The 14,473-nt window shown below is 39.3% G+C and overlaps 2 protein-coding genes across 2 annotated transcripts; one reads left to right on the top strand and one right to left on the bottom strand.

Moving 5' to 3' along the window:
• Nucleotides 1-966: 966 nt before the first annotated feature.
• LOC140279357 (odorant receptor 131-2-like) lies at nt 967-1,941 on the bottom strand. Its single transcript, XM_072374470.1, has one exon. The coding sequence runs from the start codon at nt 1,939-1,941 to the stop codon at nt 967-969; it is 975 nt and encodes a 324-aa protein (XP_072230571.1).
• A 3,381-nt stretch (nt 1,942-5,322) lies between these two features.
• On the top strand, nt 5,323-13,220 carry LOC140279358 (odorant receptor 131-2-like). Its single transcript, XM_072374471.1, has 2 exons — nt 5,323-5,348; nt 12,236-13,220. Exon 2 carries the CDS (start codon nt 12,240-12,242, stop codon nt 13,218-13,220), a length of 981 nt encoding a protein of 326 aa, XP_072230572.1. The 5' UTR covers nt 5,323-5,348; nt 12,236-12,239.
• The last annotated feature ends 1,253 nt before the right edge of the window (nt 13,221-14,473 follow it).

Genomic DNA, 14,473 nt, shown 5'->3' on the forward strand with positions numbered 1-14,473 from the left:
GTACAGCAGCCACCTGTGCTGCTTGAGGTGACACAGTCACAAGCATGTTGCACACAAACGTCAAGATACAGGTTTGCTTATCAGTGTAAAACTTAATTAAGATAAAATAAATGTCTATTTTTTCTTTGACCCCATGCTGGAAACCTTCAAACGTGTAATACATGTCCTGAGGAAACCACTAGCTTACTATTTTACTTTTTTTAAACTTTTTTAACCATCTCTAACCAAAACCGAAGACTTAACTTACATCCAGACCGAAGCCTGGAGAACGCACTGCGTCTGGGAAACCAAATTGGATCTAAGAGGTCTAACAGATAACAGACAATGGGCTTTACACGGAATCAACATAACATAAATGATCCATAATTCTGCTACATGTGCGGCACTCCTGACCGAAGACTGAGCATAAATCTAGTCTTTCATTCAATCTTCTGCCATCTTTTCATTGATGTGAGTTTAAAAGTTTAAACCCCGTCAGATTGTATCGGCTGTCATTTGTTCCTCAATTGTTTTTGCTTGTATCCTCAATATTTTTAGTTGAACATTTCATGGCTTCAGCATGATTTTTAACTTTGTGAATTTATATGTATGAATAAAAGTACATATATTATATAAAGTACAACAATTTTTCAAAGACTGATAAAACACAAAGGAATTCAGTTTCGAAGGTGCATTTTGGATTAAGTGGCTGATGTTGTTTACAATGGACGACCAGCATTCATTTTTCATATGGGGATAAGAGCAGCACTGAAAACTAGAATCAGTATTCTTAAAAAATTGCATGAAATTATATACTAAAAAGTGCAAGATCATTCATCCAAATGTCAAAGCTGTGACGAGGAAAAGGAGAAAGTCAGAACAACACCAAGAATAATAAATTACAGTCAAAAACCCTATCAAAATATCGTCTTTGAGAAACATCCTGGACTTCTGTTTCTTTGTTGTAAAGCATGTGCTGTTTCCATTTCATCCCACAGTAGGACCTATACTGACTGGTATCACTGAGAGTTTCAGACGACAGCACAGATTGTACACAAGGACGGGCCTAATGCTCTGATCTCTGATGCCATAAATGAGAGAACTCAGACATCTGGGAAAGATAAAAATGCATACATATAAAACATTCTGAATGCGCATGAACACTATTCTTGTTAAAATTCTTGAGAGCGCTATAAGCAGTGGGTTGTAGATGGTTGAGGACAGACTGAGGCCCAGTTGAAACAGATGCAGCAGCAGGGTGTTACGAGCCTTATGGGCTATAGCTTTGTCTGTGGACGCTGCTCTGGCTGCTATTATGACTCTAATATAGGTAGAGATGACTGCCAGACCAGAGGAAACAAACAGAAAACAAGTGAAGCTTTGGTCAAATTGATCAGACATAGAACCAAGCAACATGGCCACGGAGGAGCAAAAGTCCTTCATTTGCAAATTTGGCATCTCTTCAAAAGGGAATTCTAACATCAAAAAAACTCTAATTAGAATATTTAGTGAACTGAAGGCCCAAGCCAAAACGATAGCCACTGCAGTGTTTCTCATGGTGATGATAGTAGCATGTCTCAGTGGGTAGCACACCGCTACATATCTCTCTAAAGACATTAGCACCAATGTGAGAGGAGAGATCACAGTTGTGAGATTGGCGAGCGAAGTAAGAGCACCACACAGAGGATATGTCAGTGTTATTCTACAAACAGCCATAATGTAAAGCAGCTGGCTCAGTGCCATCTGTACAGTGTCAGCAAAAAGGAGGTTAAACAGAAGAATGTACCGAGAAGTCTCATAAAACACTGCTTTACTCCGTAAGGTGAACAGCATTGTTCCATTAATAAAGAGAAACACACAGCATGGCAAAGTGGTCAGAGTGGAAAATAACGCTCGTTCCAAAGCCCCCTGATACTGCTGCACACTGGTGACATTAATCAGAGATGGATTGGCATCTGACATTTTAAAAAAGGAATTACCACATTAAACCTTGAAATGTCCCTTAAGTAAAACACATAAAAAGTCTTGCTGTTTGTTTTCTAGTCATGAGCAACAGGTAGAGCAGAGATGCCTGTTGAGATCACAGGATCTTTACGCTTTCCCTCCACAGACAGGTAGCAGTTCTGCAAGCACTGGAGTGCAAAGTTTTTGTACCCTCATACATGGATATGAGCTTCGTCCTCACACCCATTTTACGTAACAACATTACGTGCAGGTAACACCCTGAGAATAGGTTTAATACAAGTTTATAGCTTAAATATTTAATGTTTATTATAAATCCCTCCCCCAAATCTATCAAACAAGAAAAGGTTTGGATATGGTGTAGGGTATTATTATCTGTCCCAGGCTACAAATGCAGCCATCAGGGAAAACTGATCCCGGACTAGCATGTTCAGGAAAAGCTTCTTCCCAGCAGCGGTCACCCTGCTAAACTCTCAACCTCAGGGTCCCCCCCCACCACACACATGCACACACAAAGACTGTGGACTAGTACTGTACTGCATATAAAGTACTGTATTGCATCTATTCACTTTATTCACTGAATTCACTTTACATACGCACATACTCTGCACTTTAACTGCTGTTTTGCATTTCTGGTTGGATGCTAACTGCATTTCGTTGTCTCAGTGCCTGTACTTTGTGCAATGACAATAAAGTTAAAATGGTAGTGAAGGATGACAGAGCAAAGATCCTGTGGGACTTCAAGATCCAGACTGATAAGCATGTGATGGCCAGTGGTGGGAGGTGATGACCCTCAAACTGGGAGAGTGATCCTGGGAGTAACATCAGAGATCTCTGTCCAGAAGAAGAAGAAGAAGTTCTAGGAACAGCTAAGATACTGTGAAGAACTCTGAAGCTCCCAGGCCTTAAGTAGAAGACCCGAGCTTGAAAAGGGGGAACTTCCCACAAAAAGGGGTGAGTGTGAAGATTGTTTTTTAAAAAATGTTTTCACATATAAAAGCAATAACTTATATTGACATGAACTTTTTTGCAAGATTTTTCAATTTTTGTCTTCTCAAGTGTTCATTTGGTAATGTATTCTGTATTCTGCATTACAGGTCAACAATATATTCCAAAAAAAGTTGTGATGGGGGCAATTCAAGACTAGAAATGACAATAAAAAACTTTATTATTTTCAAAAATGTGAATTGTAATCATAATTTGGTCGACGTCAAGCTGTACTGTGCAGGAAAGAAGCCTGATGTTAACCTCGTCCACTTCTCTGGGCTCGGAGGCGTCTGGGATGGACCGTCACACGGTGGAAACGTGTGCTGTGGTCAGACCCATCAGTATTCCATATCTTTGTTGGAAGAAATGGAGCAAAGAGCAAAAGCAGCATCCAGCCTGCTGTCAGCAACCAGTCCCTGCAGCCAGGCTCTGTGATGGTATGGGGTTGGATCAGGGGGCAAAGCTCATTTCCACTTCTGTGACGGCAGCATTAATGCAGAAAAGTTCCCTGAGATTTTACAGCAACATATGCTGCCTTCAAGGCCACATCTTTTCCAGGGACTGCTGGACTGGCTGCCTGCAGTCCTGACCTGTCCCCAGCAGAGAATGTTGGAGAACTTTGAAACAACCCCCCAAAGTTACAAAGTTATTGATTTTCACATTAACCCAGAGGAAAAATGGGATTTTACAGAGGACGTTAGGATCGTGTTCTTAATGACTATGTATCATTCTCATTAACATGAAAACAACACCAGTAACCATAGTTACCATGTACAAAGAAATAAAAAGTTATTTTATTTATTTTATATCAATACTTGTTTGAAGAACTTGCTCTACTTCTGACTTGTTTGTCTCCACAAAGTTTCACATCATCTGTAGCTCATGAAGGTCTCTAATGAACACCCACAGGGATATTTAATCATCTCGATCTTTACTGAAAACATTCATTAGTAAGATTCTGAATATTTAATGCATCTAAATGACATCTCAGGAGACTGGGTCATATGTGGGCTTTCTTTCTGGTTTACACAATAATAATATTTCCATGGCACCTGTAACAACATTCATCATTAGAAAGTTGAGGATTTCAACTTTTCCTTATGCTTTTGTTTTGACTATCATATGTTAACAAAGAATAAATAAAAAAGTAAAAAAATAAAAACCTGACATGTATTGTTTATCACTATTTCTTCCACAATATTGACATAATATGTGAAATACAAAATTTGGAAAAATTTGGGAAAAGCAACTGTCATAATGATCAATTTGTTAAATGTGCTCTTGAAAATAAATAAATAGACAAATGAAGAAATAACCTGTTTGTAGTTTGCTTTCGCTCTTGATTTGCATGCATCATTAAGTCACCTGTAACTGCTTTTAATGTTTGCATTACTGTAACCATTCACAAGTGAGCCATCGAGAAGTGAGTACAATACAATCTGAAAAGGACTATAAGCATGATGTGAACACTTCCTTGCCTGAGAATTTTCTTTTGTATATGAGTAACATATATTCTATGGCTAGGATGATCTAGATGGTTTGGCTGGTATTTGCTTAATTTACTTCCAGTTTCTCAATGGAACAGCACCCTTTATTAGGTCTAACGATCACATCATCATTGCAAGTATCATTACCAACAGTAAATCTATCAGTCTTAACACAGTTAAAAGTACTGCTATTATAATTCTTCAATCGTCAAGCAATATTTACATCTCTAGTAATCCCATCGACAATAGATGGCAATGACTTATTACTGTTATTAATATAACAGTAATAAGAAGAAGCTCATTGTGGAAAGAAGCTTTCAACTGAAACTTGTTGACCGAGGAGTTTGAGATACTGGCCGGATCAATTGTGTAAATCTGTTATAATGTTCATCCATCCATTTTCTATAACCACTTAATCCAGTTCAGGGTTGTGGGGGGTTGAGAGCCTTTCTCAGCTTTCACTGAGCGAGGCAGGGTACAGCCTGGACAGATCGCCAGTCCATCACAGGCCACGCAGAGACAAACAACCATTCAAACTCACACTCACTCCAATTAAGAGACACCAATTACCCTAGCCCACGTGTATTTGGATGATGGGAGAGAACCCATCCTTACAAGGGAAGGGAAGAATTTATTTATAGTGAATCCAGCCAGAATTTGAACCTATGACCTTGCTGTGGGAAAACTGCACTGATCACCGTACCACCATGCAGTCAATGCTGTATCATGCTATATATGACTCAATCGTGAAATATAAATTTGCTTGTTACCACAAAATAGTGTATATAAATTTGGTTTCTTTAGTTTCAGCAGATGGTAGATGCACCTGTGCAACATTGCACGGAGGTCTGGGACAGTTTCCTCAGGCGCCACAGGACTCAAAAAAGAGTTTTTCCCCAAGGAAAGGTGCTTAAGTAAGAGTGAGTTTTCCAGGACAGGGGGCCTGGAGCCTGGTTCTTTTATGAAGTACCAGGGGGCTCAAAGCAGAGTTTTTGCCCAAGGAAAGGTGCTTAAGTAAGGGTGAGTTTTCCAGGACAGGGGGCCTTGAGCCTGGTTCTTTTACAAAGTACCAGGGGTCTAAAATGAGAGTTTTTGCCCAAGGAAAGGTGCTTAAGTAAGGGTGAGTTTTCCAGGACTATACCCTCAACCGACCGCCAAGAGCCATGCTCCAACTTGGCACAATTTTTCCACATGAAAAGTGTGCCAAGTTGAAGCGGTTTACCTTGTTCAATTTCCCCCGAGAAAAGTGCTCGAAAATCGGCTGTCTGGCCGCCAGCAACTGCCTCAACTTACCTCCAGGAGCCAGGCCCCAAGTTGGTCAAATTAACCTAGAGAAAAGTGCTAGGAAATTGGTCTAATCGCCCCGAAAAACCGCCTCAATTGACCTCTGGGAGTCACACTCTTTAGTCACACTCAATTTCCCCCGAGGAACGTGTCCAAAATTAGACCTCCTCGAGCCAGCAGCATCCACCCATGAGTCCCCTCTGGTCAGTCATCCACTGGTTCTCCAAACCTCCAGAAACCATGCTCACCACCCGGCCCTGTGCACCTACACTTAAGCACCCCTCTAAGGACTACACCATCCATCCGCACCCCTTGGAACTCCGCGCCCCTGGTACTATAGAAAGATAACAAAGGGTCCGAAAAAAACTTTTTTCAAATGTGGGCCACTTTTTAAAAAAATTTATAGTACCAGGGGCGTGGAGTTTTCATGGGTGTGGGTGGATGGTGCAGTCCGAGGAGGGGTGCTTAAGTGTGGGTGCAAAGGGCCGGCTGGTAGGCATGATTCCTGGAGGTTTGGAGAACCAGTGGAACACTGAACGGAGGACGGGGGGATAGAGGGAGGGTGCTGACTGAGGTCCAATTTTGGACACTTTCCTCGGGGGAAATTGGATTAAAGAGTCTGACTCCCAGAGGTCAATTGAGGCGGTTTTTTGCGGCCATTAGGCCGATTTTCGAGCACTTTTCTCGGGAGTAATTGAACCGGGCAAACTTATTTAGCATACTTTTCTTGGGGATGGCTCCTGGTGGTCGGTTGAGGGCGGCTGCTAGCGGCCAGATGGCCGATTTTTGAGCACTTTTCTCGTGGGGAATTTGACCAAGTTGGGGCCTGGGTCCCGAAGGTCAGTATTTTCCAAAGTACCATGAAGTACCAGGGAGCTAAGATGGGAGTGTGTACCTGAGAAGGAGTGCTCAATTGCGGGTGAGGTTGCCAGGTCAGGAAGCCCAGAGACTGGTTCTTTGACAAAGTACCATGAAATACAAGGGGCTCTGATGGGACTGTGTGCCCGAGCAGGAGTTCTTCAGAGTCGCTGAGTTTGCCCGGCCACGGACCCCATTTCCCAAACTTAAGCAAGTATTAATGGGGTACATTTATACGATAAAAGTCCCCGAAAGTGAAACAAAGTAATTTTGGGGCACTTTTAACTGACAAAAATATCCCAAAGTGAAGCTAGTAAATATGGGGCACTTTTAACTGAAAAAGTACCCTAAAGCTAAGCAAGTAAATATGGGGAACTTTTAACTGAAAAAAGTGAAGCAAGTAACTTTGGGGTACTTTTTTATCATTTAAAATAGTCTAAAAATGAAGGAAATATGGGTCCTTTCTAATGGGTAAAAGTGTCCCAAATTTAAGTAAAAATGGGCCTCTTTCTGGACCTTTTTAATTGTCCGGAAATGCAGCACGTAAACCAATGTTTCACTTTGGCACACTTTCGTAAGAAATAAAGTGCCCCGAATTGGACCCATTTTAGCGGACGGTCCAATATGGCACGCTTTTTGTATAGTACGGGTATGCGAAAGTGAATACTTGCTCAACTTAAACGCCATATGGTGTTAATGAAAAGTAAAGGTACCCCAAATTGCAAAGGGGTCCTTCAGCTTCCGAAGGATCGACAGCAACATTTATGGACAGAATTTCTAGGTGCAGCCAAGGGTTAGCTTAGAATTGCTTTTTTACTGTTTATGTGGTCTTGTTCGAATGGAGACCTCTAGCAAGCACTGGGGCAACTTGCAGCTGAACAAAAAGCAGCTCGGATGGGAATTAGCACTCCAAGTCTGAGGCCTTGGTCCTCAGTCAGTCAACGTTGATTTGCTTAATCCAGGTTAAAGGGAGTCTCAGGTGGAGAAGTTAAAGTGTCTTATGGTGTTCTTCATGATTTGGACTCGAAAGAAGTTGGAGATTGACAGGCGTGTTTCAGCCAGATCATAGTACTCACCAGTGGGATAAATGTCGTGGCCAAGTAACTGTCATCTGTTGATCCTGAGCGATTGTATGTTTTAGTAATCAGTTTTTTTCAATGTCTACATTCCACACGCTCCTGCCACTTAACTGGAAACTTACCTGCTACTTCAATGTCCTTCCTATCTGCCTGCCCAAATGCCTTTGTTCTCGTAACCCTCGCTCACCTTCTACAAAACCTTTCTGCCATCTTGGACAAGAAGAACTCAGTCCAATAGAGAATATTTTGAAACAATGATGACCCTCTACTACAACACACCTTAAGATGTGTTTGCAGGAAGCTATTCTTCACTTGGTTTTCTCAATACATGAATGTCTTTAAGTGTTGTGAGAAGGAATTAAAACATTATAAAGTTATATAAACTGTGATTGTCCAAAGTTGACAACACAAAAGGTGAAACATCTTGTGTTCATATAGTCTACAATTAAAATAAATGTAGATGTATGAGTCCCTGTATTTTTGTTTTATTAAATTTTTCCTATGATCCCAACTTTTTCTTTTCTGGAGATCTGTCATGACCTCAATACCAGCCACAATCATTGAAATTTAAACATGTTTTTTTTCCCTCCCACTATTAGGAAAATGGTACAGGAGCATCTGAGCTCAATCCAGCCTGTGTGGATACACAGTTAATGTCCCTGTCCGTTCGATATTTCCATTCACATCACTGTCACCAAGAATTAGTTAGTTATAGGGTTCTTTATTAAAATTGTGTTGCAGATATTCAATAAAAGAACATTGATGTTTTCCATGTTAATCCAGACAGGAAATGGGATTTTACAGAGTAAGTTCGAGTAATCTGCTCTGAATGATGATGAATCATCTTCATTAACATGAAAACAACACCAGTAACCATCGTTACCATGCACAAAGAAAGAGAAAGTTGTTTTCAGGTGCCTACATCGTTACTTGTTCAAACAACTTGCTCTACTTCTGACTTGTCTCACATCATCAATAGCCCATGAAGTTTTCTAATAAACACCCATGGGGGTATTTAATGATCTCAGTGTTTACTGGAAACATTAATTAGTAAGGTTCTGAATATTTAATGCATCTAAATGACATCTCAGAAGACTGAGTCGTATGTGTATTTTTGTTCTGGGACACAGAGTGTTTCATCAAGCTGAATAACAATATTTCCATGGCAATACTATCTCATTTCACCATTAGAAAGTTTAGTGGAACTTAGCTTTTTACTTATAACTTTGTTTAGTTTTATTTAGGATTAGGGCCTAATTTAAATCAGATATTCTTTTCGCAGGCTATAGGCACTCTTTTTGACCCGTAGGGACAATTCTTGGAAAGAGCAGCTTAACAAGTGAGACGACCTTATAAGAAACATTATCTGAGTTTAGACCTTCAAGAGCTCAGTAAACTTTTTAGCAGTGACACTCAAGACTGAAGTTTTCTCCATCTACTTTGATCTTTTTTGAGTTTATAAAACTGTAATTCTCTCAGTCTAAAGAGATAAATATCTAATCTCTCCGTTGTGATGTAAGAAATCCACGGGGATATATTGGCTGTCCACCTCCCCAAAATTCACATGTAGTGTTTGTTCCTGCAGGCAGATGAGGCAAATAATTATGTTTAAATAATATGAAACTTCGAGTGGTCAGGAGAGGAACTGCTAAAATGGTATCCACGATGGTACTTCATGTTGTAGAAATAATGTTTTTAGCATTAACCATGATTGTTTTCTACTCTAAAACAAGTAATGTTATTCCCAAGCCCAACCAGGAAGTGACTATAGGCAAGGCAAAATTATTTGTTTATTTGTATTGCACAATTAAACAACAAGGTGATTCAAAGTGCAATAGATATAATCTGAGCAATAAAGATAAGATTGAAATAAAATTTAACAAAATAATATATATGAAAGATAAGATAAAATTAACTAACAAAAATAATAAAAATGTAAATGATGAAATTAATAGTTAACATATGGTTACATTTTGAAACTTAAGCTTATTTGGAGCTTTATTCAAATGCAACTGAAAATAGATGTTTCTTCAACCTGGACTTAAATACACTGAGTGTTTCAGCTGATCTCAGCCTTCCTGAGAGTTTGTTCCAGACGTGATGGTTGTGAATCTGTTTGTGACTCTGGGAACTGATAAAACAGATCCAGATTACCTGAGGGCTCTCGAAGGTTCATACTGGGTCAGGAAGTCACTGATGTAGTTATCATTCAGATTCATTTATCATTCAAAGCTTTATAGACCAGCATCAGAACTTTAAAGTATATCCTCTGATGGACATACAGCCAGTGTAAAGACTTCAGAGCTGGACTGATGTGCTCCACTTTTTTGATCTTAGTGAGGACTCGAGCAGCTGAGTTCTGGATGAGCTGCAGTTGTCTGACTGACTTTTGAGGTAGTCCTGTAAAGATGCTGTTACGATAATCAAACCTACTAAAGATGAATGCATGGACTGTTTTATCCAGGTTCTGCTGAGACACCAGACCTTTTAACTTTGATATATTCTTAAGGTGATAGTAGGCGGACTAAGGCTATTAAGTGTCTTGTGGTGTTCTTCATGAGTTTTAGTAGGAAGAAGTTGGAGATTGGCAGGCGTGTTGAGGCAGTGTCTGCAGTAATGCATATGTTGTATTGGTCTGTTGTGATGAAGAGAGCTGAGTCAGAAGGCAAAACTGTTAATCTAAGTTCCAACTCTCTGGGCTGGGGTTACCCTTAGGGATAGGATGAGGAGGTCAGTAAATAAAGTTGCTTCCCTCTGTTTTGAAAAGAACCAGTTGGTGTGGTTTGGGAATCTGGTTAGAATGCCTTCTATATGCCTCTGTGGGAAAGTGTTTTGGACATGTCCCACCAGGAGGAGGCCTAGGGCACACCCAGGACCCACTGGGGACATATTATCTCTTGTTTGGCTAGAGATCAATTGAGTGTTACCCTAGAAGAGGTCTGGGAAACTCTTCTTAGACTGTTACCCCCATTACCCAGACCAAGATAAGCGACAGGAAATGGATGGATGGAGAGGTCGTCACTACATCACAGGGCCATAAAGAGACAAAGGTAGCATTTATGCTACTTTTCTGTGCCACCTGATCATGGACTTAGGGGTCCATGCTTACAAGAGAATGCCAGGACGCCATGTGAAGCATCCTTATATCACAACCAAGACATTTGTGGTCAACAGGGCTCGCCATTTTAAGCAGGGGTACTTCTTGTACCTACTAAGGTGCACCCACCAAGGCGGTAAAGTGACTGTGTGGAAGGACACCTGTCGCTTTCTCTGACTGGGTCAGATTTTACATGGGAACAACAACTATAAAAGTAATCAGCAAAGTCAAAACTGACAACTGCCATGCTTCGAACAGCCTGTGCAAGGGAGAGGACTGCTATCCAGAAAAGGGCTTTTAGACCAGTTCTCCTTACCAAGTATTGCTGTCATTGCACCATGCTCAAACTCAGTGCCTTATCACCAAAGGTGTTGTGTCACAGAGTATCCACATCAGCTGTGCTGTGGGGATCGTATATATCAAATATAGATGGTGGAGAGATAGTCTCAACATGATAAAGAACTCCTTTTTCAAGCACTCTCTTCAAAGTCAGTGAATTGGGAAACTACATCTTTAGTATCAGTTTTATAAATTGGCTACTCTGTTGGTCTGCAGACTTGGGAAATAATTTGGCATTTTCTTTCTAATGTAAGCTTTTCCACATTAGCTGCCAACCTTGCCAACATTTTGTAGCTCAACCAACTTACTTGAGCCTCTGAATTTCAGTTTTAAATTCACTAAGTTAAAATGTAATATCTTTGCTAGCTGATAGCTAATGACAGCATCTTGACAAGGAAACTTTTTAATAACAAACTTGATAAAAAATTTCACCCAAGTTCATTGATGACATGTATGGGGTTTAAACCTTTAAGTGAACTTTTTAGTGTAAACCCAAAACACTTTAAATTTCTCCATTGAGGTTTGTTTTTTTAAATTGTATTAAACTCATTAAACTTTGTCATAGTTTAAGTCTACAGAGAAACATTTGAGTCTCCTTAAAAAGTTTGAGATCAATAAGATATGTCACTCATGTCAATATTTACAAAAAAACATGAATGAGTGTTAAACATTTAAGGCATTCAGATGAGTTCCCAGGGGAATGGATTAGTTTTATGGATTTCTCCCCAACACTTCAGAGAATTTCAACAACCGAAATACATTGATTCCAAAATAGCAATTCATCTTAATTTGAAAAGTTTAAAACTCCAACTTTTATTTGTTTCTTTTGATTAATTTATTTCTATTCTGTTTAATAACCTTCTTTTTAGAGACACTACTTCCTTGGCTTTTTCATACCTACCGTTTCAACAATGTAGACATGTGATGTCATTAGACGTGTGTGTGTGTGGATTGATCTCATAAATAGTATGTGAAGGTAGAGTGAATCAAGCAGATCAGCTCTGACCAATAGCGTGTGCAAAAGAGGTATGTTGGTGGGTTAACTGAACAATATGAACTCAGTCACCATCTCTGCTCTAAAGATTGAATGCTGCTGATGCTAAAAAATATGTTCTTACTATGTTGTTCTTGTGTTTGAATTTCAGATGTACTTAATGTTTCTTTAATATGTCTTTCATTAATCAATCTCAGACCAACTCCACTGCTGAGATCCAGCGTCAGGGGCTACTGGTCATTGTGTTACTTTCCACTGTAACAACACTACCATGCTGTGTGTTTCTCTTCATTAATGGGACCATGTTGTTCACTTTGAGGAGTAAACCGGTGTTTCGGGAGACCTCTCGTTTTATTCTTCTGTCTAACCTTCTTTTTGCAGACACTGTGCAGTTGGTACATAATCAGACATTGTTTTTACTGTCAGCCTTGGGAGTAAAAGTGCTGTATCCAGTGTGTGCTGCTCTTACAGTTCTCTACAGTCTCCAGCACGGTGTCTCTTTTCTCACACTGGTGTTGATGTGTTTGGAGAGATATGTAGCTGTGTGCTATCCACTAAGGCACGCTGCCATCATCACCATTAGAAACACAGGTGCAGCTATTTGTGTGTTATGGACCTTTATTTCATTAAGTTGTCTGATTCAACTAAGTCTGGTGTTAAATGTTACATTTGAAGAAATGCATCACATGCAAATGAAAGACTATTGTGGCAAAGAAAATGTGTTTCTTGATCCTAAATCTAATCTTTATGACAAAGCATCTACTTATTTTCTGTTTGTATTAGCAGGTGTCACCGTCACTTTCTCCTATTTTGGTATCATTGTAGCAGCCAGGTCGGCTTCCACAGACAAAGCATCTGCCAAGAAGGCCCTGAAAACGCTGCTGCTGCATCTGTTGCAGCTGGGCCTCACTATGTCCTCAACTGTACACAGCACACTGATCATAGTTGTGTCCACTCGAGACAGGATCTTAACTATAAACATCCAGACTATTCTTTATATATCTCTCATTATAGTTCCAAAATGTCTGAGTTCCCTCATCTATGGTCTCAGAGACCAGACTATCAGACCTGTCCTCATGCTCCATCTCAGCTGTCGATGCAGAAGCTTAACTGTGGTCCCAACTAAAGCTAAACTTAGAGCATTGGCCACTTAATTAATGTGAATTGGTAAATCTTACATTTATTCAACTCAAAAAGAAAAGTTTTACATTAAAATGTGAAAAACTCAAATGTGGTCATTTCAATTACGATCTGGTCGAATCATTAAAATGTACTCAAACAAATTTAAATAAATCTGTTCATAATGGAGTTAATTATAAGTCCTACTACCTCCTTCTGAACCAATGTTGTGAAACTTTTAAAGACCTTAATCACATACCAGCGACTTTAATCAGAAACATGTTTGCAGTAGGATTTAAAATAACCTTTTTGATATTAAATTAGCTGACCTAGAATCTGGCTTCCAATGTTTGTAATTTAATCCTTTACAGTTCAATTGTAATACTGCACTATCAACTCAAAACATTAAAAATAAATCACATATTTTCACTGAGGTGTGTACGGTACATCTATTAAGTTATGCTTTAAAACAAAACTGCCTGCTTTAGTAGATAATGGAGGGAAGAGGAAAATATGTAGTTTTTGTGATTTGGTTGAACTGACGTCTCTGATTATGTCACATATGCCATGTTTCTCTGTAGAAAATGTGCAGCTCACTGTTGTCTCTACATTATGTTTCTGTACATTATTTTAAGTGCACTGAACTCTGAACTGTCAACTGTTTAGAAAAAAAACTCAGTGTAATCTGGTGTTGATACAAACCAAAACAATATCAAAGCACTGAACAAAAATACTATTTCAGTCATCAGATAAAGAAAGTTTATATCATTAAACATGGGAGAAAGTAATTTGTGTCATTTCCAACTGGTCACAGTTGTATTGCTGTGCAGATAATATCTAAACTGCACTGAGAGAAAAGGTTTCAAGAATAAACTGAGGAGCATGATTCAAAATGGGAGAATATTTCTGATTAATATCATAAAAGAAAAGTGCTATCTGTACCTTTAAATATGTGACAAGCTATTAGAAGTAGAACAGATTTCATAATGATCATGAAGAGCAGGCCTTTAAAGTTCATATTTGGGGGACATTTTGCATTATTTCCAGCTAAGACTTTTTTTCATTTCTTTTATTTCATGCTTAAGGACCCCTACTGGAGGTACCTGTTATGTATTATAATGTTTTCTAAGGGTTTCTGCTTGTTCAAAACATAGTTTAATTGGTAATTAAAAAGTAAAATATTTCAACACTTGGAATTCCCGATACAAGATGAAGACATATATGTAAATTTTAAAGATTAGTGCATTGTAATTACACGTTTCTATTGATCACAATTTCTGGAGACGTT

This window comes from Leuresthes tenuis, unplaced genomic scaffold, assembly GCF_036924035.1.
Source record: "Leuresthes tenuis unplaced genomic scaffold, fLeuTen1.0.hap1 SCAF_21, whole genome shotgun sequence".
NCBI classification, from domain to species: Eukaryota; Metazoa; Chordata; class Actinopteri; order Atheriniformes; family Atherinopsidae; genus Leuresthes; species Leuresthes tenuis.

Bases quoted from the DNA above. Each gene is read 5' to 3' on its own strand.
- LOC140279358 (XM_072374471.1), top strand. From the start codon at position 12,240: ATGTCTTTCATTAATCAATCTCAGACCAACTCCACTGCTGAGATCCAG.
- LOC140279357 (XM_072374470.1), bottom strand. From the start codon at position 1,941: ATGTCAGATGCCAATCCATCTCTGATTAATGTCACCAGTGTGCAGCAG.